The sequence below is a fragment of the Rhinolophus sinicus genome, linkage group LG09 (assembly GCF_036562045.2).
Source record: "Rhinolophus sinicus isolate RSC01 linkage group LG09, ASM3656204v1, whole genome shotgun sequence".
Classification (NCBI taxonomy): domain Eukaryota; kingdom Metazoa; phylum Chordata; class Mammalia; order Chiroptera; family Rhinolophidae; genus Rhinolophus; species Rhinolophus sinicus.
This window is the reverse complement of record NC_133758.1, coordinates 75432015-75459488: the sequence shown is the minus strand read 5'-3', so window position 1 is coordinate 75459488 and position 27474 is coordinate 75432015. Positions and strand designations below refer to the sequence as shown.

At 33.5% G+C, this 27474-nt stretch overlaps 1 protein-coding gene across 8 annotated transcripts in view; it reads left to right on the top strand.

Annotated features, from left to right (window-relative positions):
• Nucleotides 1-27474, top strand: part of CACNA2D1 (calcium voltage-gated channel auxiliary subunit alpha2delta 1) — a 457790-nt gene that overhangs the window by 237687 nt on the left and 192629 nt on the right. For all 8 annotated transcript variants that reach the window (XM_019746897.2, XM_019746896.2, XM_019746894.2 and 5 more), the window contains exon 4: nucleotides 11980-12039. In XM_019746897.2, the coding sequence (XP_019602456.1) occupies nucleotides 11980-12039 (60 nt within the window). The remainder of the gene's footprint in view (nucleotides 1-11979; nucleotides 12040-27474) is intronic.

Below are 27474 nucleotides of genomic sequence, written 5' to 3'. Positions count from 1 at the left end.
ACATTCACCCCAATGTAGCAACAAAAATGGGGGAGGGGAGGATTGTTTCCATAGCAACATAAATAAAATGGAAAATTTGGCTACAGTCTATGATCACATTTTTTTAAGCCAGCCCACTCTCTAACTTGGCAGCCTGTGAGAGTTAGTTAAACTCAATGGTAAATTATTTAAAAGTAAAAAGAAATTAAGATAACATGACAGGAATGATAAATAGTTTACTAGCAGTGAAAGAGTAGCCTGAGGTAAAAGAAACAAATCCCCTTTGATGTAATAAGAATCAAAGGGAGGAGAGGGGAGGAGGAGTACTGGAGATGACAAATCATTATTGTAAAATTAAAAGGATTGAAGGTGAGTGAATCAGATGTAATCTGACAGGATCTTGGGTGCACTGCAGTATATTTAGACCAGAATGATATATACCTGTTTGATTATACCCTCAGTAAGACAAAACTCTTTTTTAATCTTCTTAATTAGTAATAGCTAATTTTGACAAAGATACTACTGCTATGTTTGTTTCACAAAAATCTCATTTAATTTAATAATTCTGTAAAACTGGCACTACTATCTCTGTTTTACAGATGAAGAAACAAGCACTGATAAATACTCTCATATTTTCAAACTCAATACATGTTTTATGGTTTTCTGAATTGTTCTTGAATAAGCCCTGCACAAAATTTTAACTAAAAATAAAATCTTAAGAACTATATTCAGAATAGCTGAGTGAACAGCTAGTGTAATATTTTTAGTCAGCACATAATATTGGGAAGTTTTTGCATTTACTAGTATTTTAAATTTATGTGGAGTAGCTGCCCACGTCAAATGCGTCAGATATCTATTTAAAGAGCAGTTCGGGGGCAGTAGAAGGTAATGGATGTCAATCTATGAGTTCATTTGGAAAATTAATAATTCAGGCTGTTTTAAAACTCTTGAATTATGATGCGGGAAATATAGTGATAAACATTGTAAAGATTATAAAATGCTGAAAGAGAAATTATATATGAAAAGATCTTTTACTGACGGTATAAACCTTTTATGTTAGTTTCTAATGTAAGATATAAAAATAAATTTTGTAGAATTTTTAATCTGTTCTTCTTGCTAATCTGTTTTTAAATTCATTTTTCGTTTTTGTTGCATATGCCAATTTATATGTATACATATATGAAACTAAAGACAAATTATAAAAATATGTTCTTTTGTCATATATTTATTTATATTTTTGCATCTAGTAAAGGTCTTTAAAGAGAGTTGAAGATTTTAGATTTGCCTTCTGATTTGACTTAAAAACAAAAAAGTAGAAAGTACCAAAAAATAATTTAAAAAAAAAAGATTTTTTATTGGGGAAGGGGAACAGGACTTTATTGGGGAATAGTGTGTACTTCCAGGACTTTTTTCCAAGAGTCAAGTTGTTGTCCTTTTAGTCTTAGTTGTGGAGGGCGCAGCTTAGCTCCAGGTCCAGTTGCCATTTCTAGTTGCAGGGGGCACAGCCCTCCATCCCTTGCGGGAGTCGAACCGTCAACCTTGTGGTTGAGAGGATGTGCTCCAACCAACTGAGCCATCTGGGAGCTCAGTGGCAGCTCAGCTCAAGGTGCCGTGTTCAATCTTAGTTGCAGGGGGCAGAGCCCACCATCCTTTGCGGAACTCGAGGAATTGAACTGGCAACCTTGTGGTTCAGAGCCCACTGGCCCATGTGGGAATCAAGCCAGCAGCCTTCGGAGTTAGGAGCACGGAGCTCTAACCGCCTGAGCCACTGGGCCGGCCCCCAAAAAATAACTTTAAAGGTACTTCTCAATCTGTTACACTACATCTTTTTGTGATGTGAGTTTGCATCATATTCAATTCAATTGTGTCTTTTCTATTTTCATATTCTAATAAAATCCACATGAATTTTGATACATTTTTAGGTTTACAGGAAGGTAGAGCCTCACACAAACTATCTGACAGTGAAAAGTGGCCTCTCCACACTTTTTTCTTTCTTTTTAAATGGTTGTGTACTTCATCAATTCTTTTATGTTACCTGAGTCGTACAAAGATTTGAATATTTTCTTATAAGTATAGCGCTTTTCCCCTTCTACTTTGCATAAACTTTTGTGCTTTATGCTTTATTTGGTAATCAACATACTTAAAATGAAACCATGAAGCCTACACACATTCCTGCAAATAATGAGTAGTGGGCTCATAAGAAGTAAGCCAGATTGAGTCCATTTATTTTCCTGTATCCATGAAAGAGAGAATGGAAGGAAGAAAGGGGAGAATTATGAAACTGTAAATATAAAGCAGTATGTGTCAATAATATATTTCAAAAAAGAAAAATAAGAAGATAATTTTAGATAATTATAAATTGCATTTTAATTATAATTATTGTAGGACATTTTATTGAGGATTTAATAACATTTCTACAGTTTCTATATACATTTAATATTGTATTCTGTGACATATCATGCAGTCATTTTGCATATTTTGTCAAAAAGGCAAATGTTTTTCCTTGTTATTTTTGTTTCCAAATTAAAGTCAATTGTCTCAGGAACACAGATCATAAACTATAATAATTAGTAAAAGTAAGACTCTCAATCATGATTAAACTTCTGAATTGATATCCATCCAATCAGGGACTTCTGCCTCATGTATTCAAAAAAAAACAAAGAAGGCTAGAACAAATTGTTGTTATTTTATTTCTCACAGCTTTATTTCTCAAGAGCTTGCTTTTTACACAATATAATACTTCTTCTGCTTGAACAGTACTATGGGTTTTTATTTTAGAGCAGTGCTTTTCATCTTTAGTGCACATTGAAATCACTGGGTGGTCTTGTAGAAACAGATTGATAGGGTTCACCCCAAGAGTTTCTGATTCTGTAGGTGTAGTTTGGGTTTTGAGAATTTGTATGTCTCACCTGTTCCCAGGTGATGCTGCTCCTGCATCTTGGGCGCACTTTGAGAAGGATTGTTCTAGAGACACTAAGACTTAATTTAAGCAGGGTGTGAAATGCATGCTCAGGAAAGAACTGAAGACAAAATGTATGAGTCAGTTAAATTATGGTGAGAGTTTGAGGATATGGCGATGGCTCAGTGAACATTTTTATGGAAGCAGACTCAACAAGGTATGTTGTACCAAGAACTGCCAGAGGTCTGATTTTTGACCCTTCTTGCAAGCTAATAAGCTAGTCCACCACAATTTTAAAGATTGAGGAGATTCCCTGAGTCAGACACGGTGGACTTGGTTCTAACAGCAGGCATCTTGCGCTTGTGTTCACGTCAGAAACCCCAGGCCCTCAGATCCAATGGGAGCCAGGCTGAGTAGTCCAATTACACACTGTACATGCTGTGAGTTTGTGTCCCAGCCAAGGAATCCTGAGCCTAGGAAACCCCAATCTTCTAAAAGGGGCCTGCCAGCAAACCTGCCTAACTTTTGCCCTACAGATTACTTTTATTTTCCTGAGCAACAAAAACTAATCTGTCCTCCTCTGTGGAGGGAGAAGTGCTGTCTGTCTTCCAAAGCTGTTATTCTTGAAGAGGTAGTCCACAGCAGCGGTTCTCCCCATTCTGTTCACATGACGTGGGGAAACATGAGAGACCCATGGACAATTGTCTCCCAACACGGGGGTTGGAAGTAGGACTACTTCTGAGGGAACGGTCAAAAGAATTTTGATGTTTTAGTCTCAGCTGTTCAGTAACTTGATTTCAGAAAAAATTTAGGATGGCTATTTTTTTTTTCCCCTGAAGAGGTGTATGTAGTATTTCTGGGTGATAACAATTTCAAGATTTTCAATTTATTAACTTTATAATTTAGGAGTCACTTCTCTGTGCTTCAGTTTTTAATAGGTGATAGCTTCCATTTGTTGAGTACTCACAAACATCCTATTTAACTCTTGTGATACAACATGCTGTATGCACCATAATAATCTTTGTTTTATATTTGAGAAAATTGAGGTGAAGAGGTGTTAAATTTAACTTGCTACTGGTCACACATCTAGTGAGTGGTAGAGCTGTTTAAATTATATTATGCTCTTTTAGCTGTTTACAGTAGTGAAAAATAATCGCTAGATATGTAATTGTGAGGTTGCAAAGGGATATAAAATGACCAAATTAGGATGGCTTAGGTTTGGTATTTGATTTATTTGTAGACAGTTTGTTGGTTGGCAAAGTGATTAAAGGTCTTTGGAATTAGCCTGACATAGTCAACAGGATTCAGTTCTCAGCAGAGAGGATGCAGTTTGCATCCCTTAATGTAAGTTGTATATAATCCTCTAATGTAAGTTGTTTGATGTTGTAGCTTATTGTAGCTTAACTATGTGGGACCCTAGAGCCAGTTATCAGAGTTATCAGTTGTATTAAGGGCTAGATGAGTTTTAGGGACTATCCTTTTTTTTTTTGTTGTTCTCTTTTTTCCTTTCCCTTTCCACTACCTAAATTATCTTCCTTCTCCACAATGATCCTTTTCTGGGTTTCTGATTCTACATTAGTATTCAACATTTAGAAAATAAGGCAACTGATTATAAATTAATTCTAGCATACCAGAGAGGGATTACATGGATTAGCTGCAACATCCCTGGCCAAATTCTAATAAATTTTAAGGATCAGGTAGTGATGAATTAATCCATCAATTTTTAAGGATTAAGGGGCAATTTATTAATCGAGCAATATGCTTCTCATGTAGGATGACACGTTTTGTAGCCTCTCAAAGTGACATGGTGATGAATGATGATGATTTAGTGAACCTAGTTATAAATCTTGCTACAAATGAGATAAAAGCTTGAAAATACTTGCAAATGATCATTTCTACATTTCTACACACATTAATTGAGTGACTTCTCTCTGCCGCATTGTATGAGGTATATGAGGTATACAGACACAAAAAAACTACTTCTTATACCTAAACAACTCACATTTAGTGGTTTATTGAGAAAGAGAGCAAGAGCGAGAGCGAGAAAGAGAGAGAGAGAGCTTGCAAGAATTGAGTACAGCATAATGGGTATCATGATAGTGTAAGGATATGGCTGTAATAAAGGGCAGAGGTCATTGCTATTTACTTCCATCAAATTGTGCTTCTGTTTAGAACAGTGCTTCTCAAAAAGTAATTAAATCCATATGTCTAACATAGAAAAAAGATGGCCCTCTAAAAGAGTGTTTTCAAAGTTTAGTCCAAGGAAAAGATGTACTGTATTAAATGTGTAGATTTCTGGGAATGGCCTCAAGTATAGAGTCAGAACCTTTGGATGGAGGTGGGTTGAGTGGGTTTGTATGAGGTCCAGTTATGTTGAACAGGCTCATCTGGTGATTCTTTGGAGGTGGCTGATGTGGAAATTATATTCAGTTGAATAATCTTTTATTGTTTTGTGCTGTAGAGCCATAAAAAAAAAAGGTAATGATAATTACTAGTTGTGTATTATTTACTTTCACTACTGCTAAAAGGAGTTTTACTGTTCTTACCAGATGACATCTCTTACCCTGGCTTCTGTGTTCCAAGAGTCTGCCAATTTATTTGGAGCTAATTACATCTCTGCAGATTAGACTTGAAGCTTTGTGATTAATTTCAAAAGCATTTCCTGAATATGGCAGATCTAGGACTGAAATCTATACAACACGATCCAGAAGCCATGTTCCAAAAGATTTATTTTTCACTGGGCTACAAATAGAAGAATAAAAGATGACTGGCTTGATTTCAGCAACTTTTATTTATATATTTGCATATATTATACTCCATTAAAGCTTGTAGTAGAAGGAAAAATAGTGTTTGTATTATGAAATTTTCATTTCACATAATCTGGAATGAAATCAATTGTGAGACAATGATAGGCTATCAAAAAGAATTAATCTGTAGCCTTACATTGCACCTTATACAATGTAAGATTTGTATGTGATTTGGCTTAATATAATCATAAATCCATATTTTTACTATTAATTTTGATAATTATCTTCTTATGTCATAATTTCAGTATTTACAGAAGTGTTCAATATTTATGGTACTTTAAAATAGACATAAATAACAAGACTATATACTTTATTTCTACTTGGTCAGTCTATTTACAAATAATTTTAATCAATGTATATTTAAAAACTTATGTAGTATGTAGAATTTTCTGCTTTTCTTAAGAAACAATAATCAAGAAGGCAAACTTCATTTTTTCTTCTCAATAAACTCAAATAGATTGACTGGTGCTAAGCTATTTTACCAGGATTTGGTAGAATTTCTCAAATCACTGGAGTGTATTTTTCTACATTAAAATAGAATTTTATTGAAATTGTGTGTGTGTGTGTTTTGGAATCAATTTGGGATTGCCCTACTAGAAAAACAAAAGTGAATTTGAAAAAAAGGAAATATGATGATCATAATTATGTGCTCTTGTTTCATGTCATTAAACAAAAGCAGAAAGTCTGCAAAAGCATATTTTAGGCGAGCATCGGTAAAACATAAAAACAGCATTTAGTCGTCTTTGTAAGAGTGGGCTTGCTAACCCATAGCACCATAGTGAGAGGGGATTGACATGCCGTTGGATAAGTTGTAATGCTTAAGTGTTGATTTAGCATCTTTCAAACTGGGCAGAAAGAATGATGATTTCTTGATGGAGAGAAGGAATAGGTAGGACTGTGTTTATAAATAAGGATCTGCTGCTATGTTCTGATAAAGATGCAATTAATGCATAGAATTTTGGTGCTAAAAAAGGGTTTTAGAGATGGCTTCATCATTGTTTCCCTCTTCCAGGCATTATGTCTACTTTCCAAAACTCTGAGAAAACTGTTTCTCAGAAATCATTGACATTAATTCTCTTGTTTAATCTAAACCATTACTTGCAAGGGTGATGGGTTTCTCTTAGACAAATCTCTCCCCTCCATAAAACTGGTGGAGTTTCTCTTTGGTATTCAATCTGCATGCAACCTATTAGAAAGAAGAATCAATAATATCAACAACAGATGACATTTGCATAATTAAAAATATATATGCCAAACATTGTCAAAGAATACAGACTAATTCATTATAGTGACTGCTATGGGTAGGGGAGTTGGTGGAAGGCGATAAAGAAAGTGGACTTCAAGGTTATTAGTGATATTTTATACAAACAATTAGTGAGAAAATATGAAAAAAGATAAAGATGAATTCTGGCTGATGGGTTCTAAACTATTTGTTTCTATGTTTTTCAGTATTTTTCATCTTTTATAATGATCTCTCCATTCTTATTCCATTTATGGTAAAAATAAAATAAAATTACCTCATTTTACTGACAACTATATTAAACTGTTATATTCCCTGAATTGCATGTGCTTTTGGGACCACCATGTGGTTCTACAGACGAGGGCTTTTCTGTAACATAAAATACAGTGAAAGTTTAGGGACCTTGAAGATGTTTTCATTTATTTCACTCCTATCTCTTGAAGTGGGTATCAGTTATTATTGTTCTAACATAGTCTGTTCTATGAAGTTGTATTATTCAAATGGAAGCAAAACTTTATTGAGTTTATAATGTGTGAGATATTTAGCATATACCAAATAGAAAACATATAAGGTAGATATTATTCTTAGATGCTGAAAACTGGTAAGTCCATTGCCTAAAATTTCATAGTTAGTGAATATTAGCAGCGCCAGAATTAGAAACCAGATCTGTCTATTGTGAAGTGCATGCTCATTATACTGTAGCTCCAAAATAATTGATTGTACCTGTACACTTTTCTTCAAAACATAGAAGTCAGTTAATTCACCTAATCTGTTTTCCATAGGTTTGTGAGACCATTCAATTGATTGTCCTGATCTTTTTTGCTATGTTAAGAACATTGGATGAAGATAGGCAAAATGCATTGCAGTGATAAAAAAATTGTCAACATAGGTATAATATAATGATTTGCTAATCCTTAGTGGGTGTTGATTATTTGAACATTAATCACATAACATACGTATTTTACTTGGATCAGTCTATTGTGGAGCTCTGTTACCTCCTTATTAAAAAGAAAAATTTTGACATACACTAGCCAAAGAAATTGTTTTGAATTAGAGATGTTTCTTTAAATGATGTTTCTAAGTCAATTCTTGCTTAATGTGAGTAATCAGCATTATTGGAGCCTAACAGAACTGTCATATGATCCTGAAAGGTTTCCTTTCAAAGCTATCAAAGGAAAATTCTTTACAAGTAAATATTTCAGGAAACTTATTTTATCTTCCATCAGCAATTAACTTACAGTTTAGGAAGCAAATTATTTATAGGTTTTGAAAATTGTCTATTTCCAAAAGAAAATATATTTAGGTATTGTTCAGGAGAGTGATAGAATTATTTTCTTATATACTGTATAATTATACTGCTTTGATTAGACTTTCATATCACCTGACAGAATTCAATGCTAGTGGAAGAGATAAAAATGTGACAAAAAGTGAAGGTTGAGAATGAATAGGCCTTCAAGGGAGCTGATCTTTCTCTGATCTGATAAAACCTCTCCCATTCTCTATTTTTTCTTCCTGCATAACAAAAGCTTTTTCTCTGATTAGCAATACTCTCTCAGGATTTGAGGGCAAGACCTATGTGAGGTCAATTCACAAACTGTCATAAATTTTTTGTGTTTATTTTGTTCTTAAGTCTTTATCAATTTCTAAGAACTTGCTGGGAAATTTCTCATTAATCTCAAATAGTTTTCTACCAGCATTTTGGTTTTGATAGTACTTTGTTTCTACAGATTCTGTGAATGACTAGTAATGTTATCTTAATATGAGCAGAATTAAATTTTAGGTTTCTTTCATAGGTATTTATGCTGAGGTGGGTTCTTTGTTTCTATCTGGTGCTTGGTCTGCTTCTAATGATTGATACTATTACTATAGATTAAATGAGAAAAATACATTTCTTTTTTTCTGAAATAAGTTATTGTTACAGGATATACTTATATAGCCAACTATGGAAATAGAAATGCTCTACCGACCAAATATTTACATTTTATTAGGTAGGAATTTTATCAATCTTAACATATTTGTCTGTGTAATTTAACGGTAAATCATTGACTTAAAACCAAACAAACAAAAAAATCCTGTCACTTGACCAGAATAGAAATTAATTAGAGATTTGAAGTGTCCAGAAGACATGATAGTTTGCTGTAGTCATTACTAGCTGGTCTTTGCCACAAGAAAGAGAACCCTCAGCAGCTATTTGTTTTAGTCCTCAAGATAGGCTATTTAAGTATATAAAGTTCAGTATTATGCTTTATCATGAAATTTGCTAGATAAAAAAAAAAAATTCACTAATTTCTTCATGAACAAAGAAGATAACAGTGGTGCATTTCATGACTATGTATTTCTAGATTTCCGGGATATCAAATTTTGCAACTTTTGAGCTTCAAATCAACCTTTGAAAATGCACTTTTTTTCCTTATATATAGCTCTACCTTTCTGTTTCTAAAACAATTTCTGAATCTTGTAACAAGTGGCATTTGCTTCATAAAACTGGTGTTTAAAATATGTGTGTGTGTGTGTGTGTGTGTGTACACACATATATATGTGCTTCATAAAATTACTTTAAAATATATATTTTTTCTGTGAATATATTTTTTAAAATATATATATATTTATATATATTTATATATATTTAAACACTAATTTTATGAAGCATGTATATATATATACACACACATATATATATATATTTATTTATTTATTTATTTATATTTGTCTCCGATTTGGACTCTCTTCCCACTACAGTTGTCTTATAGTTAGTTGCCATTTTTCGTCCCTCTGATTTGTTTCTAGAAATAAACTGATGATTACTGTCATTACAGTGTATTAATCATGGATTATGTCAATGTCCTATGGGCTAGGTTGTGCTTTCTCATGGGCTCTAGAGCCGGCAGAGTTAGAGCTGGTACCTTGAACACTGTACTTCCGGGCTGGCTTCCTCCTTCTATCCCTCTCCAAGACAAATAGACATTTTAGAGTTCTAATATTTCTTAATCTGAACAAATTTTTAACTTATTCATATTTTATCCAATATTTTGCTTAAATTCACAAAATGCTTAAGTTTATTATTTGCCACATACATATGAACTGTTTAGTTGTTCTTATATCATCTGATAAAAATGAGGGAAGACTTACACGTCTAGTTTTGTCGAGAATATGCCTTCCTGTTTATTTTCTCGTTCTGTCTTTCTTTATCTTCCCATGCTCAAGTTTTCTCATAAAGAAATTGCTTCCATTTATATGCTATGTTAGCCACTGTTTCCTACATTTTCACATTGAATTTGAGTTTCCAGAAGCAGGGTGATGTAATATCACTGAAATGTATGCACTTTTCTTTTGTCTTTGCTCTGTTTAGTTTCTTGTTTTTGTAGGGCTAAATAACTTTTTTTTTTTTTTTTTTTTGGTTATTCTCCCTGCTGCAATTTCTAACATTTACTGGCTCCTATTATACTGTTTCTGGCTCATAACTGACAGCCGAAATCTTTGTCATTTAAGCATGCTTGACAATTTTCTTTTTAATTCAGCTTAGGGATTCTTAAATTAAAATCCCTCATTAAGCAGTATATTGTAGTCATGGATAATACCTACATAATGGTTTCTAAAAATGAACAGATTATAATATTAAATAGCAGGAGATAGAAGCCAATATACTAACATAAAAACTGCCCTAAAGAAGTATTTCCATTATCCAGTGTTCTCTGGACTTACATAGGAAGATCATACACTGAAGCAGTGAAAGATTAAACACATGAACCATTTCACCACTATGAGATTTATACTTTTTAAAAACTTAACCTGATCATTTATCTCAATAAATGAGTTTAATACATTCACGTTTATTATATTTGATGTTACACTTACCCTTTTTCTGCCACTGTGTTCTAGCAGGGTTGGGAGTGGACCACAGAAGAAAACACTGAGCTAGTTTCTCAAGTGACACAAGAGTGCAAAGAGAATCATAATTACTCTTCAGATTTAGATAGTTGTTACATATATTGCTTACTGTCTGCCAAGCACTGTTCTAAGCACTTTATGTGTAATACATCATTTAATCTTTTGAACTATCCATAAGGCCGATTCTCACATTATTCACATGAGAAAACTGGAGAAGAAACTTAACTTTCCCATGTTTGCACATGTGGATGCAGCAGGGTTGGTGTTTAAACCCAGTCTGTCTGCTTTCATATCTATGTTCTTAATCACTAAATGTTCTTGTCTCTTGTACAAGCTTATTACACAGAGAACATAATAGTGACACTGGGAAATACAGAGAGAAAAATCTTAAAACTATTAAAGAGGAAAAAAAAAGAATTTATTTACAAAAAATGATTAGCAGACTGACCACAGATAGTTTATCTCCAGCAGAAACTAAGGGAATACCATTTTAAAAGTGCTAAAGGAAAATAAGTCAGCCTAGAGTTTTCTAACTACTTTCATGTACAAGAGTGAAGGTAAAATAAAGCCATTTTCAGATGTGCAGATTGTGACAGCTTTCTATTATTCACAGATTATCTCTGAAAGAACTATTAATACTGTACTTCAGCAAGGAGGCAATTACTGCATTTCCATGGATTTTGGCAAAAAAACCCAAAACTATGCTATTAACAAGGTGCCTACTACAGTGCTTCGCACATGTTTATTGGCCTTTCAATATCATTTCCTTTCCACTTATATAGAAACATGTACTATAGAGTTATTTACTAAAAACAATCTACCGAGTTGAGCACACTCTACTGATGAAAGCTTTCCCTAAAAACTGAAGTGTTGGTGTTTGCTAGAAAGCAGTTGATGAGGACACTACTGCCAATGATAGCAGAGTTAGTGAACCTAATGATATTCAAGAATAGCATGTCAGTTATATTACTAAGAGTAAATACATATACTATATATCAACTTTAGTAGGTTAGATCACTAAATGATTTAGAATTTATGAGTCATAAATAAGGAGTCTCTTCTGTTTTTAATGTCCTCGTAGTTGATTTGAAAACCCAAGGATTCTATATAACAATAACGTGTTCTTGTGGTCATTGGAATTCTAAAATTTATTGTTTCCTTTTCAGCGCCTGGCTTTGGAAGCGGAGAAAGTTCAAGCAGCCCACCAGTGGAGGGAGGATTTTGCAGTAAGGACTGTTTTTTACCACTTGATTTAATAGATTCATGTTTTGTGTTTGGATAATTATGATTACATTAAAAGATTTTAGTGATGGAATCTAATGGTATTACAAACCAAAAAGCGGCTATACTTTTTCACTTAAAAAATATGTCTTTTGGGTAATCAGGGCCAAATTATTCAAAATGTTTCTGTGTACGTTCTATATTAAAAAAAAAAAAAAGTTCCTTAAAATGTTCTTCATACTCAAAAGTATTTATAAAATTAATCCTGGTACAAATAACATTAAATTGCAGTATCTGAATAAACTTTGTAGAGATTATGGAAAACAAGTTGTATTTAAAAACTTTGAGTTTGTGATAAGTGATACGCATACTATAATCGCCTTGATGGCGAGCAATGTGATTAAAGGGAAAATCAGTATATTAAATTTAATTTATTCTACTCTAGCTAGAAGTAATCTTTTATCTACTTGGGCTGACTTTTAGAAATGCCAACCAATGTTAACTTTTCCATGTATATCTTTGATGAACTTGTTTTGTGCTCCAAGAATCATTGTACTAATACAAACAGCAGACATTATTCTTATGATGAGATCTATCTATCATCTATTTTCTTACAGCCAAGGGACACAGTGAAAAAAAAAAATCCATCTTTAATAGTCAGTTAAAATATTTGTTATATATTTGAGTAATTTTATTTATATTGAAAATCTCTTTAGTTTCTGATCATAGAAAATTTCCAGACAATTCATTCTGGGATGTTGAAATAGGAACAGAGGATGAGTGATAGCTTGATTGCACTATTCAATTGTCTTTGAATGTTTTGCAAAACAAAAGTCTCAAATTTGAAGGTTAAGAAATTTGTGCTTCAATAGAACACTAAACTGAGTTTCAGTAATTAGCACTTTTATTTTGTGTTTGTATGATTATATTGTATATGAAAGGAAAATACACTAAAATTTTTGGACTTATGTGGTAATGGTTAGTCTTCCATGGTTGACATTGCTGTTAACTTCTTTTTACTATCTTTACTACACATTTATATTAAAAAAACAACAACAAAAAAACACAAAAACTCTTAGTCTACTAAGTTGAGACTCTACTTGATTGTCAGTTTGATTCTTTCACTAAATTGATCATATTGGTATCATGTAGGTACTGGCTGTGTCCACAATTGTTTGTCATAAGTGTGCTAAAAAGATTTGTCATCCATAATATATGAAAAAAAAAAATCAGTGATTATGTTAAAAACACAACCTTTTTTAGTATTGGGGACACATTTTAAGGTCATGCAATGAAGATTTTACAATGTAGCTTGTTGCTTTTAGATAAAAGGAAACTTGAAACTTCTTTTGTTTCTTGAATAGATAAAAAGCAGCCAAACTAATTTATCCAAATAAGTATCCTTTCCATTAACTAATATTAAATAGAAATTACTCTCCCTCACCAACTTACGAGGCATAGTAAAAGTAGTGTAAAGGCATAATAGATGTGAATCTAGACCGCGTATTCTGTCTAGTATTGGTATAGTACAATTGGTGCTGTTTTTGTTTAAATCACGTGTTATATTAAGACTCCAAAAATCATCAAGTTTATCCAAATCAGCTTCTGTTATATATAAATTCCATTGCTTTCAAAAAGAAAAGTTTTTATTTGTATTAAAGGAATTTGGTAATATTTCACATGCTCACTTATTAGTTGTATATCTTTTTTAGTTTTCTAAGCAGCAATAATGTGGAAAAAATAACTTGGCAAGTAGTGACAAAGTAATGCCTTTTATATCATTGGTGGTGTTTTTATTTAACTATTATGTTACTGCCATATATATATATATATATATATATATATATATATATATATATATATAAAGTTTGTTTTTCCAGATATATTGTAAACTCATTGATATCAAGCTCATAACACTAAATTAACATTTTGGCAATGGTTTATTTCTTCTTACAGATGTAGTGGGTGACCATTGTAGATGACACAAAAACTCCCAATGTGTGTTAGCTATAACCATATTTTATTGAATCCAAGCTATCATCCTTTGTAAGGCATTCTATCATTTATGTATTGCTAAGAAAGAAAAGAAGAAGCCAGTTAAATCATTATGCACCAACAATTTTAAGCTGTATTCTTATTTGTGAAATGTCTAAATGTGGGGGAAAGGGGAATTACCTTGAAGAGTAAACCCCTATTTCTACTTTCTCAGTGCCTATATCCAAACAGAAGCACTGCTAGGAAAATTTATGCAAGAAGACAATTTAGATTAGTCCCACAACGACACAAAAGCCATTGCTAAGTCTTATATAGTAAGATAGAAAATACGTTTTTTTCCCCCCAGTAAATGTTAAGAGTTCTTAGCAAATAGTAGTCATGGTGTGGGAGAATTCTTGAACAAATTTGGTGCTTAATTTCCCCCTGGATTATCTCACAATTTATTGAGGACCTATGAACATCTTGATTGACATTAAAAGACTGGCAAAAGGAAAAAGAATTAGGCCACTTTAGAGCCCTGTCAACTCATTACCTGAGTCCTCCTTGAAGAACTGTGAACGATATTCAGGGAACACATCTCTGCCACAGTTCACACAGTGAGAATTGATATTTTCCATAGCTTCCCTTGTTAGTCATACATGAAGTGTTTACAGTCGCCCTTCCCTTTGAAATCTCATAGGTGATAGAACATTCAGATAGTGGTGGTTTTATATTTGAAGAATAGAACCTGAAAGAAGATTGCTTAACCTTCAGACGCAAATAAGTAAATAGTGCAAAAATATGACACACTTTCCTCCCCCTTTTCCTTTTCTTTTTGATAAACTGGAATGTTAAATCACCTCTAATTTTGTGAGAGCACACAAAACAATTGCACATTTTATCAATGTCTTGCCAAACATTTAAAAGTGTTTCATTTGAAGTTAAATGCCACCATATTCAAAAAGGTCCTCCTTTTAAACTTTATAAGTCTTTTATATTTTAAGGTATTTAACTGTTTGTATCAGTGCAATATTTCTTTAATGCCACCCTTTAATAATTTAACACTAAGATGATTTAGAAGGCAGAAATCATTTCCTAAAAGGTGCATTAACATTTCAAAAGAAATATAATATTCTGTTTCTTCCCTCAAGTATAAGTAAGCAAGTTTTTAAACATTACTTAGGCAAAATGTTGATTAACATTCCCTACTGTGTAATGTAGAAAAATCTCGTGAACAAGAAACAAAAGGCAGAGTACTAAAATGCTGGCAACAAGAAAGGGATCATGTCATTCACACCCCCTCGGCTCTGCTCAATTCCCAGTTGAATGTACCACTGAGGGCACAAAGGGCATACACTCTAAATGGATTACGATTTATGCAGTCATGCATTTACAAGTTCAAACCAATATTTGTAAATAAGCTATGTCTACCAGCTGCCTTTCATGTCTCCATGCAACTTACCGATGTTAAAGGTGACATTTCTTGTCATTTATGATGGACAAATTATTTTGTTAAGGGCAGGCTGCAGAATAGAAAAAGAGCATGGAAAACTAATTGTTCTGCATGAAATAATTGCTATTATTTTTACCTTACTGATCTTTTCCAGTTGTATTTGAAATCTCATTTGATTGCTTTGCAATGGTTAGTTAACTAAAGCAATTTTGTTTCCAACTAAGCCTGCAGTATTAATTGTAGTTACACATGTATAAGCATGAAGGGTGTCTAATTTGTATTTTAATAAGGAGGATCTTTATGTATGGGTTATTAGCATCAGCTTGTTACCGAGCAGGCTGAGTACAAACGTCTAGAAATTTGTCCAGTAAATAAAACCTTTTTTAGCTTCGGCTTCACAGGGAAACTAAATTAGAAGGTGAGCATTTTTTCTAGTGAAGTTGAATGTTGTTGAATGTCAATCAGGATAATTTAATTTAGTTCATATATATATATAAATCACTTTGCTTAAATCACATTATGAAATGTTGTTTTAAAAGTAGTAATATTTACTTATTTACTTCCAAAGAAGCAATATTTAATAAAACTAGATTTAAAAGAAGGAAAAAAAGGTAGTAGAATTTTGTATTTATATGAGTTATATTAATAGGCACTGGCATTATGTATTTAATTATTTCATCTATCCCATTCATTTCATGGAATTGCTTCTGTTGATTGCAGCACAAACAATTGTAAATATATGGACTATGAAAACATACTGCATTTATTCTAGTTACAATGTATAAAGATAAATGCTATTCTAAATTATAATTTGGTGTAGGTCCTGGGTATGAAGGAGGTGACTTTTTAGGGATTAAAAAGTGGGGGAAGTAAAAAAAAAAAAAAAAAAAAAAAAATCAGGGAGTAGCATTCTGTTTTAATGAATGAATTTAATAGATCATCAAAGTGATTTTAAGCTGTGACTAGATATAGTCTTTCTTAATTTCTACCTTTTGTTGAATTACCCTTTTGGAATTAAGACCTTCCATATTTTAATTTTTTTTTTTTGCAACACTTCTATGTAGGGGAACAATCGATTTTTACTACTGCTTTCTTTTAAAAGTCTTGTCAGTCTTTCCTATCATCAAGATAGATGGAAAGGAGCCACAATGCAAAATTGATTTACCCCAAAATTGTGGGAAGCCGATTTAATAGAAAAGACTCGGCACATTTATAGTGTCTTTCTCTTTTTGTTTATACATACTTGCAAATGCTCCTGGCAAGAGCATTGTGATACCAGAGTAGAAAATAATAACCATTGTCTTAAATTGTTAGTTATCCTGGAGGATAACCCCTGTCTTTTGTTTCTTATAGTGAAAGACAGAAGAAGCAAAATGTTTGTCCATTAATTATGTACCCAATAACATTGGTGTCATTTTTAATAATTTTTAATATTTTCTAACGCTCTTTCAAACCTCACATTCTGTTATTTCTATTTAAAGCCAAAATCACGTGGTAGTACAGAAGGACCCCCTAAAATAAGACATCATGATGATTTTCCTGGGGTAATACACATTTAGATCTGAATGGGGCTGTCTTTATTTTGGTCCCCCTTTCAGGAAGGAGGAAGAAATTGGAAAGGACAGGCATCTGTGACTTAGGAAATAGGGAGGTGGTTGGTGGATCTCTATATTTTTCAAGACCAATCTGCTGCTTCAGTAACCTGGGATCGAGCTAATGAAAATGGCGCTAAATTATTGGGGTATTCCTTGAATGACTGCCAGTGTTCTAGAAATACTAGCCATGCAGAGCACCCAGAATCATCCTCACTGATGTTTAAGTTAAAGTTGATTACTGCCACCAGCTGGTGCCACGTTACATGTCACAGAGAGTTTTTGAACTTATGGATTTTATTAACCTTTCTATAACATGAGTTGCATTTTATTGAACATTTTGGACCCCACTTATTTTCATTAAGGTGGAGGTTTACTATATTACTTTCTCAACCATGAAGGAAATGTATAAGCGTTACAAATCACTGTAATTTACATATATGTATGGTCTACAAAGATTTGCTCCATAACTTCTTTGCATTTCATTTCCTTATTTAAAATCTTCAGTGACTCTATATTTAGCAAAAATGGTATACTATGCCCTTCATGAACTGGCTCTATTTTCTGTGGATGAAAAAAGGGGTCCTTACAGGGTGATCTGATCATAAATTCCTAACTGGGCAGGTCACAGTGGGTAGTTATGCCCCAGGCATATACGTTTTAGTAAAATGTTTATCTTTGCCTTAAGCAAAGCCCTGTCCATTGTTTCTGTGCATCTAGGTTAACACACCTTTAAAATAAGGTAACTACACTCAAGAGAGAACATCATCTTGTTAACTGTCCTGCATTCCAGTCCCCAGCTTGCTTTTTCCCACCTCCATATACTCTTCATTCAGTTCAGTTCCCTCCTTAATTTCAAATGCAAAAATGAAGCTGCAAGACTGTCATTTTCAGGAGCACTCGAGATCTTGCTCTGGCATATATCATCAGTTTGGCTCAAATAAACTCATAAAAATTCTCTACAGGTTTGGACATTCTTAGGTTGACATTGCCTTTTCTTTATTTACTGTTTCAACTCCCCAGAAGTGTGGTAATAACTGCCAGGGAGGTATTAACTATAGAATTTTCTAATTTTTTTAGGCAGACCTCTACTCTAATGTACACATACACCACATTTTCTTTATACATTCATGTGGTGATAGACGTTTAGGTTGTTTCACATCTTAATTATCATGAATAAGGCTACAATAAACATGAGAGTGCTAATATCTCTTCAAGATCCTGATTTTAATCTCTCTGGATATATACCCAGAAATGGGAATGCTGGATCATGTGGAAGTTATTTATTTATTTATTTGTTTGTTTATTTTAAGGAAAGTCCATATTGTTTTGTCTAGTCCTGCACAATTTTATATTCCTCCCAACAGTGTGAAATGGTCCTGCTATTTCATGTCTTCGCCAATACTTGTTGTCTAATGGGTCAAAGACTTAAACATCTGACCTGAAACTAGAAAACCCCTAACCTAAAACAGAGGAGCTTTATAACATCATTCTTGACAATGATTTCATGGATATGACACCACAAGCACAGGCAACAAAAGCAGAAGTAAACAAGTGAGACTACACAAAACTAAAACGCTTGTGCACAGCAAAGCGAACAATCAGCAGAGTGAAAGGCAAGCAGAATGGGAGAAAATAATTGCTAGCCACATATCTGATAAGGAGTAACTCTCTAAAATATATTTAAAAACCCATACAGCCCAATAACAAAAATACCAGCCCGACAGATTTTTAGCCACTTAGGGCTTTGAAAATAGTTCTCATATTTCCTGTGTCAACAAGTTCCTGAATAAAACAGCCCATTCATTATTTATTAAATACTTGTCTCAATGAGGGTGGAAACACTGTTCTTTGAGAGTTTGGGAGGAGTCTTATTTCACCTTCTCCTCATATCCTCAGTGTCCCTTGAATCTTGTATAGCTTCCTGATAATTTCCAATTACTGACCTATATTGTCATAGTTCAGGTTAAGCCTGGAGAACCCTATCGCTGCATACATTCAAATCTCTAAAAAGCTATTGGAAATCAAATGAGATAGTTTATGTGACTATGCCTAGCACTTCAGAAGGTCTTCAAAAATGATAATTTTAATAGAGGCGGCTCTATCGTATTCTAAGTTTATTTCTTCCAAGAAGTTGGCATATTGCTTTTATGATTAAATGCAGGTAGTTATACCTTAAGAAGGAAAATATGCATTGCCCGTAGTAGGCACTAGATAAACCTTTCTTGAAATGACTTAAGTCCCATTTATGTATGAAGACTGCATTCACATAGAATGACTACACTTGAAAGTGTCAAGTACTCAACATGAGAGTAACAAAGTTAAGTCTTTTATTGTTATTAATGTTCGTCTTCATATTTTTATGAAGTTCTGGTTTACTCAGTACTCATAGAGCCCTGGGACACCTTTCTAAAAACCAATTGTGTCTGAAGGGATCTTTAGGGGAGTTCAGAGACTAGTGCATATTTCCGTTTACTGTGGCTCCTTGAGCACTGAACCCTGGGCAATAACTCTATTCCAAGAAATAATTTTTATCTTGAGAATAACATCAGATGATGGATTAATTTTAATTTAATAGAGTTACAGATATGTTAATGGCTTTGCTAATATTGCTATGGGAAACAGAGACTGTTCTAGGATTTGAAGACAAGCGTGGCCTAGAGAACTTTCTTTTTAAAGGACTGACACTGTGGAGAAACTTGGAGCTTTAAAATAAAGGAGCGAAGTATAAGAAGCAGGTGATTAATGTAGGTTATAGGGTCCAGTTTCTAGGAGAAGACATTTTGACATTGGAAGCTGTCCAGAGAGCTGAGCACGGACGGACGGGGACTGAGGACTTACTAGACCAGTTTTAATGCAGGGATGCTGTGTTAATATGTCCCGGAGAATTGCTGAAACAGAGTCTGGATAATGTTGAGAGGTGTAACCTCTCAATAATGGAACCGAAAGCGTAGTCAAACAAAAGTAAAAAAGACTGCTAAAGAAGAAATTTTTTGAGATGTCTCTGATTTAAACTTAGAGTTTTAAAAAAATGACAAGAAAACCTAGAGAATATTCATCAGCGAGTTTTAAAAAGTATGTAACTGGCCTTTAGTACTGGGTTTGATTATATGTCAGAAAAATGCTGTGGGGATTTAGGGGAATGACCGACTCTCCCCATCTATGCACAATTGCTTACTTTAAAGCTCATGCGTTTTTTTCGTCTTCTAACCTTCCAAACCAGCCTATCAAATGAATTTATTCCTCATGTTATCCTCTCTCTCTTAGTCAACCTTTTTTCCCTTTTACTTTTTCATCAAACTGGCTCCAGTATATTCTATTAAAAAAAAAAAAAAATCGATTGCCCCTTCAGCTTTGCCACATTTCTTTGTTGTCTTCTGCAAAACTCAAAAGTGTTGTGACCTACACCATCTCTCCATCTTCACCTTCGCTCACTGGGCAGCCCACCTCAGCCTTACTTCACATTTCATCTCTGGTGAAACTGTTCCTTGTCTTTCACATTTGCCTCCACATCATGAAATATACTGGGCATTTTCTGTTTATCTTTTTACTTTTTTTTTTTTTTTTAACATCACTTTAATGCACTACTAACTCCCTTTTCTTCAAACATTTTCTTCTATTAGTTTTCTGAAAATCCCATTTTTCTGGTTTTTCTGTTTTCTCACAATCCATTCCCTCTCAATCTCCTTTTTAGTGCTAATGTTGTCTAAATTTAGGGCATGGTCTTAGCCCTCTAATGCCCGTACTTTCTCCCAGGACACCTCATCCATGTCATTGAATTTAAATGCAATTCCACCCAAATCTCTCTTTGAAGCTCGAAGCTCATTTATCCAACTACCCACTTGTTGTTTCCATTTAACTGTCTCACCTGGCATGTGACTAAAATGCCATGATGAACTATTGTTTCCATTACTTTTCTCCCCCACTATCTTGATCATCTGTAATTTTCCCATCTCAAATTGTATCAACTTCCCCCAGTTAATCTAGCTGACATTGAGGAGTAATCGTTAATTTCTCCCTCGGCTGTAACCACTCATATAATACAGCTGTAAACATGAAAGTTCCAACTTTAAATATATCATGCCACCATTCGTTTCTCTTTATGTCCATTACCACCATCTTTGTCCAAGCCATCCACATCCTGCAGGCTCGAAATTATTAATCAACTTATGAATCAGAGTCCCCTCTTTTGTCCTGTGGTATCCACAAATTTATTTTACAATATTGTAGTGGCCCAACATATACAAAGTTAAATAAGATTTTAGATGGTCAATTAAAGAGAATGATGAGTGTTGTTTTTTTAATCAATAGACAGTTTTGTAAGATAGTGGAAAACATAGCTTTGTATATTTCTGATACAAATAATTAGAGAACCAACTAAAATAAAGAAGCTGTAAAGCTCTTAAGTCAATAAGTCAGCCAAATATCAGAGCACAGTAGCGCAGGTAACACAAACCACAATTTAGAAAGTGATGTGCTGCTTTTCCTGAACTACCCATGCAAAATGTGCCTGTGTAACAGCGACAACAATAAAATCTGATATAAAAATAATAACTAGATTAAAAACATAGCAAAATATTACTTTTAGCCAAAATTGATACAAAATGTGAAGTTTTATATAAGTTCAGGTTTAAAATAACAATTGCAAAAGTGTGCCAGAGTGTTGTTTATTTTCCATTGTGTTAACTTTTAGCCAATTATTTAATCTCTAAACCACAGTTTCTTCATCAATAAAATAGGAATAATATCAGTACCAATAGCACAAATTTATATTGATACTTAAGTAAAATTATGCATACAAGCCTTTATACAGGTCTTTGACAAGTAGAATTTAGCTTCAATAAAGGAAATATGAATAAAGTCATGTTACTGAGAAATTGATGACATTCTCAGGCTAAACAAATATAACTGAAATTTTATTAGCAATCAAATTTAGTTTCTTGAGACACTTGGCTTATATTCCTTTTGGTTGCTTTCAGGTGGAATCTGCAAGGTGTGCAGGAGCCTGCCATCATCAAACACCTTTCACATATACATAATCAATACATTTCATTGAGATCGATTATGCTTGCAAATGTGCTATTTCCCTTTTGAAACATATATTTTTAAAGATTTGTTATTTAACTGAAATGTTAAATAACAGAGCAATACAGAATCAAAGCATGCATATTGATTAATTCTATTCTTGCTTTTTGAGCAAAGAAAACCCATTTATCATCTACCTATCTGTCTGTTTATCTATCTATCTGTCTGTCTGTCTGTCTGTCATCTATCTATCTGTCATCTATTTTCAGAACAGGTATTCTAAGCTCTTAAAATGACCTGAAACATGTCTTCACCCCTAGTGTTTGTATGAATGTTGGACCTTATAGCTCACGATTGGTAACATCTAGTAAATTTTACATTTCCACATTTTTTTTTAAAAATCTGAAGCATTATTTTTAATGTTCTGAGGTTCTTTTTTAAGTAAAGAGCAGTAATTGTACTCAGGAAAGAAAAGACTACAAAATCCAATTTGTAATAAATCTGAAATATGTATTAGATGAGTGCATGCTAAATTATTTTTTCATCATCCTTGTGCTAAGTGAAAGTGACCAAATCATATATGCACGATGACTTCAGCCTATTTCTTTGGCTACAAGGGACATGAAACTACCTCACAGAGAATATCAATGTTTCCGTTATTTTAATATGATGGATGTTAATCCTGAGGCTTCCCAGAAGTTTCTTTAGTTTTTATAAGGTTTTCCATGAAATTTTGATTCACTAAGTTATCTTATTAATTTTATAATCTTGATTGTAATCTCAAAACTTTCTTGTATCTCACAGTCTTTTAATTCTAAATTCTGATTCATAGTTACCAGTTTATGGTTGCAAGGGGGAATCCTGGAAAACATGAATCATTTTGTTACACAAATGAATAATCACATGGTATGCCATTTTCATCAAACTCTTTATTTTCTTATCTGAATGCACAACAGAATAAGCACCGAGAGAATGCTGAGAACTTTAGAACATGGGAATCTCTTGCATGGAGCTTTGTATGGCCTACTTGCTGTTGCTTCCTTTCTCAGTATTCTCAAATGTCAAGGGTATTTCACTGATGATTATAAATTGTTTTGAGTCATGCTATGTGATTCACAGAAAAACACGGAATGACAAGAAAAGCCAAGGTCTATCTACAAAAGCACTGCTTGGCCATGTTGAAAGCTGTGTGAATTTAGAATGAAGATGGGCAATTGTACTATAATTCATAGCTCGGCCCGACTGTGTTGAGGCGCCGTATCTTTCAACAGCTTTGAAGTTCTCAGGAGATGTAAAATTCAAGGTTACTGTTGAGCAAATTAAATTTATCAAAATATTTTGTTTTCAAAGGGCATCAAGGATCCATTGTGTAGTTTGATAGGAAGGCTATTTAATCATGTTAATGCTAGGCAATTTGGTAATGTGGAAACTATAAAATATAAGCAACTTTCACCCATAGATTATAATAGGTTTACAAGTAGAAGCCTTTGAGGAAAAGTCTAAGCACATTTTCATGAAAAGGAGATGTCTATTCAGCTTTCCATCTTGACTCCCCTCTGCATCTTTTTTTAAAAAAGGACAGAAAAAAGTAAGAAAACATTGTTAATGATTAATAACGGTTAATAGCACGGCTGTTAGCTATTACTTGAGATTGTGCAGATGAATCTCTCCTTTTTTCGGAGAAAAAAATGAGTTTACTATCATACTAAAATCAGTTCTTTTTCACAATTATTTATATAAATTTTTAAGAGGTATAGAGAAGATAACATAATTTTATTTTTTTAAAGAAAAGTAGGGTAGGAATATGTTACTTGGGATTATAAAGAGGAAGTTGATTATACAGAAAAACCCGAGAACTGATTTCTAAGTTGCTTATAGATTGATTTCCCTGCTTCTGCCCTGGAAAAAACTGATGTATGGCAGGAGTTTAACTTTAACTGCAGTTAAGCTCCCCTGCAGCTTTCTTTGTGCTGTGCAGTTTGGTTACAAAGGGTTTCCTGCTGGGATACCTGATACCAAAAGTAAATAGAAGTCAACAAAACAAGTAATTAAATTGGCATTATTTGCACTGATTTTCCCTAAATTTAAAAGAAATGTTTATTGAATTAAAGCAAAAGTGTGGACAGCAGAGTGCATAGCGTGCCAACATATTTTGTGTGAAATTATTTTTTTTTTAAAAAATAATGCCATTAGGCATTTTGTGATTACATTTTGGTATACAATTAATATTTTAAATCTTATAAATTCACACCATGTTTTTAATGATACACAAATTCACTTGTAGTTCTACTCCCCCTCCGTTTTTTTAGTAGATTGAGTGTTCTAAGAATTGGTTGAGGGGCACATAAAATACCTAATGCTATTAACGTTGACAATATCTAAGCACATAAACCATGCTGAATATATTTCCATCCGGAAATAATAATGTTTTGCTAATAATGTATTTGACTGTACTTCTCAACTTTTAGTCATCTGTCTTGGCTGCCCTCTAGTGAAATATTCATTAATGAAGACAGCATTTGTTATACCATTTCTTCATGCTGATGAAACCTTGTCTTCTGTACGTTTTCACCCTTGGATTGTCATTTTTCTCTTTATATTATCTGTATTATACTTGGGCTTGCTGGCAATACTCAGTCGGGGATTTGAAAAAGCACAGAGACCAATTTGGAGAAACTCTAACTTTGATTTCCTTTTGCTAATGATAAAAAAATACCATTTCAGAACCTCAGAGGAGGGAACACTGTTAGTCAGAAGTTAAGATTTAATTTAGGATTTAGTATTTCCATACTATTCCTATACTAAGGATGTTTCCTTTGTTTATCATTATATTTATTGAATATTCACAATTTAAACATATATAGCATACTAGTGTTATGTTAGTAAATGAAAAAAAAAAGGATGTTCTTTTGCTCTAGAGGAAATTATGTGAGCTTTGGTGTTAGACTTAGATTCAAATTCCATTTTGCTACTCACTATGTAACTTTGGGAAATTAGCATAACTTCCCGAACCTCTGATTCATTACCAGTAAATTGTAATAATATACGTCTCCTTAATATTTAAAGTGAGCAATGCGTGAGATAGTATATGTTTCCATAGCACATTATCCAAGAAATGGACACATTATTATTATTTGTTTATATTTTGTTTAATAACAGATGGCTCTACAAAGATCAACCAGCATTCATTTTTTTGAATCATATTTTATACCTCCTTAAGTTCAGTGCAGTGTTTTCTTTTCCAGTACTTATGTGAGCATGCATATATGTTTTATGTAAAAGCTACATTGCCATTAATCCTCCCTCAAATTACTCCCCGTCGCTTCAAACACACTTTGCCCATCATTTTTGCCACTTTCTGAAGTGGTTCTGAAAGTCCTCTTTTGTGAGCATCTTTAGTTGTGCTGTCATAGCTGCCTCCATGTCCTGAATCATTTTGACTTTGGGGAAGAGCCAGAAGTAACATGGTGCCAGATCCAGTGAATAAGATGGATGTGGACACACCTTAATGTTTTTATTTGACAGAAGTTTCTGTACCAGGAGTGATGAGTGACATAGAGCCTTTCCATTGTGATCACAAAATAAGGTGAATGGTGCTGCCCAGTGTCATCCAATGGAGAGGCGGGGATCTTCAATACGGGAAGCAGCATGTCGAACCTTAGTAACAGTATATGACAAATTTCAATTTGTTTGGTGTAGTCAGTCGGATGTGAGCTATGGTTAAGAGAAGGTGTGTTTTAAAGTGTGCCGTAAATCATCCTCCATCATGACAATGCTCCGTGTCACACGTTGCTTCTGGTACAGCATGTCACACATTGCTTCTGGTACGGCAATTTCTGTCAGATAAAAATATTACTGTGTGTCCTCATCCACCTTATTCACTGGATCTGGCACCGTGTGACTTCTGGCTCTTCCCCAAAGTCAAAATGATTCAGGACATCGAGTCAGCCATGACAGCACAACTAAAGACAGTCACAAAAGATGACTTCCAGAACTGCTTCAGAAAGTGGCAAGAACAATGGGACAAGTGTGTTTTTAGTGTGGGGGAGTATTTTGAGGGGGTATTAATGGCAATGTGTCTTTTACTGTCATTTTTTTTAAATTTAAACATTCACCGTATTGTTTGATCACAACTCATATATGCATGCACACGTGCACACACACATATACAGAGAGAGAGAGAGAGAGAGAGAGAGAGAGAGAGAGAGAGAGAGAGAGACTGAGACTATTTGAAGAATCTTTTTGTGTTCACTGAGAAAAGACATTTGAAAACCATGCATTTAGGCTTTGGTTACAGGAAGAAGCTTCTGATTTATTCTTTTCATTAGACAAGGAGAATAATGCTACTGATCATGATTTCCTTGTCACTCAGTCTGTCAAGAAGCTCATGGCTAAATTTAATGCTTAATTAGAGAATTACAGGTTTTATAACAGTTATACTTTTCCTCCTGAAAAGTTTTTTATTTTTTTATTTTATTTCTGAAACATTTCTTTTAACTGACCTGTTCGATAGGCATTTTCTAGTTTCCTCTAAGAATGGAATCATATATCTTAGAACAATGATGCTTATTGGGGGTTGGTGCATGGAGAGAGGAATTTTGAAAGATCTCTATCAGAGCTTTTGAAATACATCTTTGTGATATCTTTATACACAATTCAATTATAAATAATGATTGGTCAATTAAATATCAATAGGTGGTCATAGAAACATCAGTGAACACTGTGGTTAAAATGTTAAGGGATTGAAATGTGAAAACTGATGTTTGTCACAAATAAATTTATACATGTAGAAATCCAATGATCTATTATACTCTTTTACATAAGTTGTCAGTTTTAGATACAACTATAAATCTGAGAGTCATTTAAATGGGGTCATTTAAATAAATGGGAAAAAAATAGCAAAATGACTTGCAATTGAGCAATTGTGTTATATTTATAGAAATTGGAGTTTACATCTTTAATGACTAACCTCACAGGAAATAAAATCTAAAAAACAAATCCATATTTATTTTATAAATTATGTGTAATTTATCACACATTTCTCCAGCTTAGTTTGTTTTGTTTATACATGACTAGTTTGCCTATAGTTTAAAAATTATCACAGCCCAGAATTTTTATTGTGGGTAGACCTGAATCCCTTTCATAAATTTCTGAGGAACCTAGGCTCCACATCATCTCATCATCAACAAATAACTGGTGGCGTCAGGAAGAACGTGGTTTGGATGTCACTTAAAACACTTAACTTTTTGTGTACCTTTAACGTCAGGAATTGCCTCTATCTGAGAATGTTGTCCCATGTGACCAAGTGTGTGAGTTTGGAAGGTTCAGGTAATAAACATTTTGAATGTAAGTGTGTAACTACCTGGATGGTCAGGTCATGGAAATCAACGAAAGTG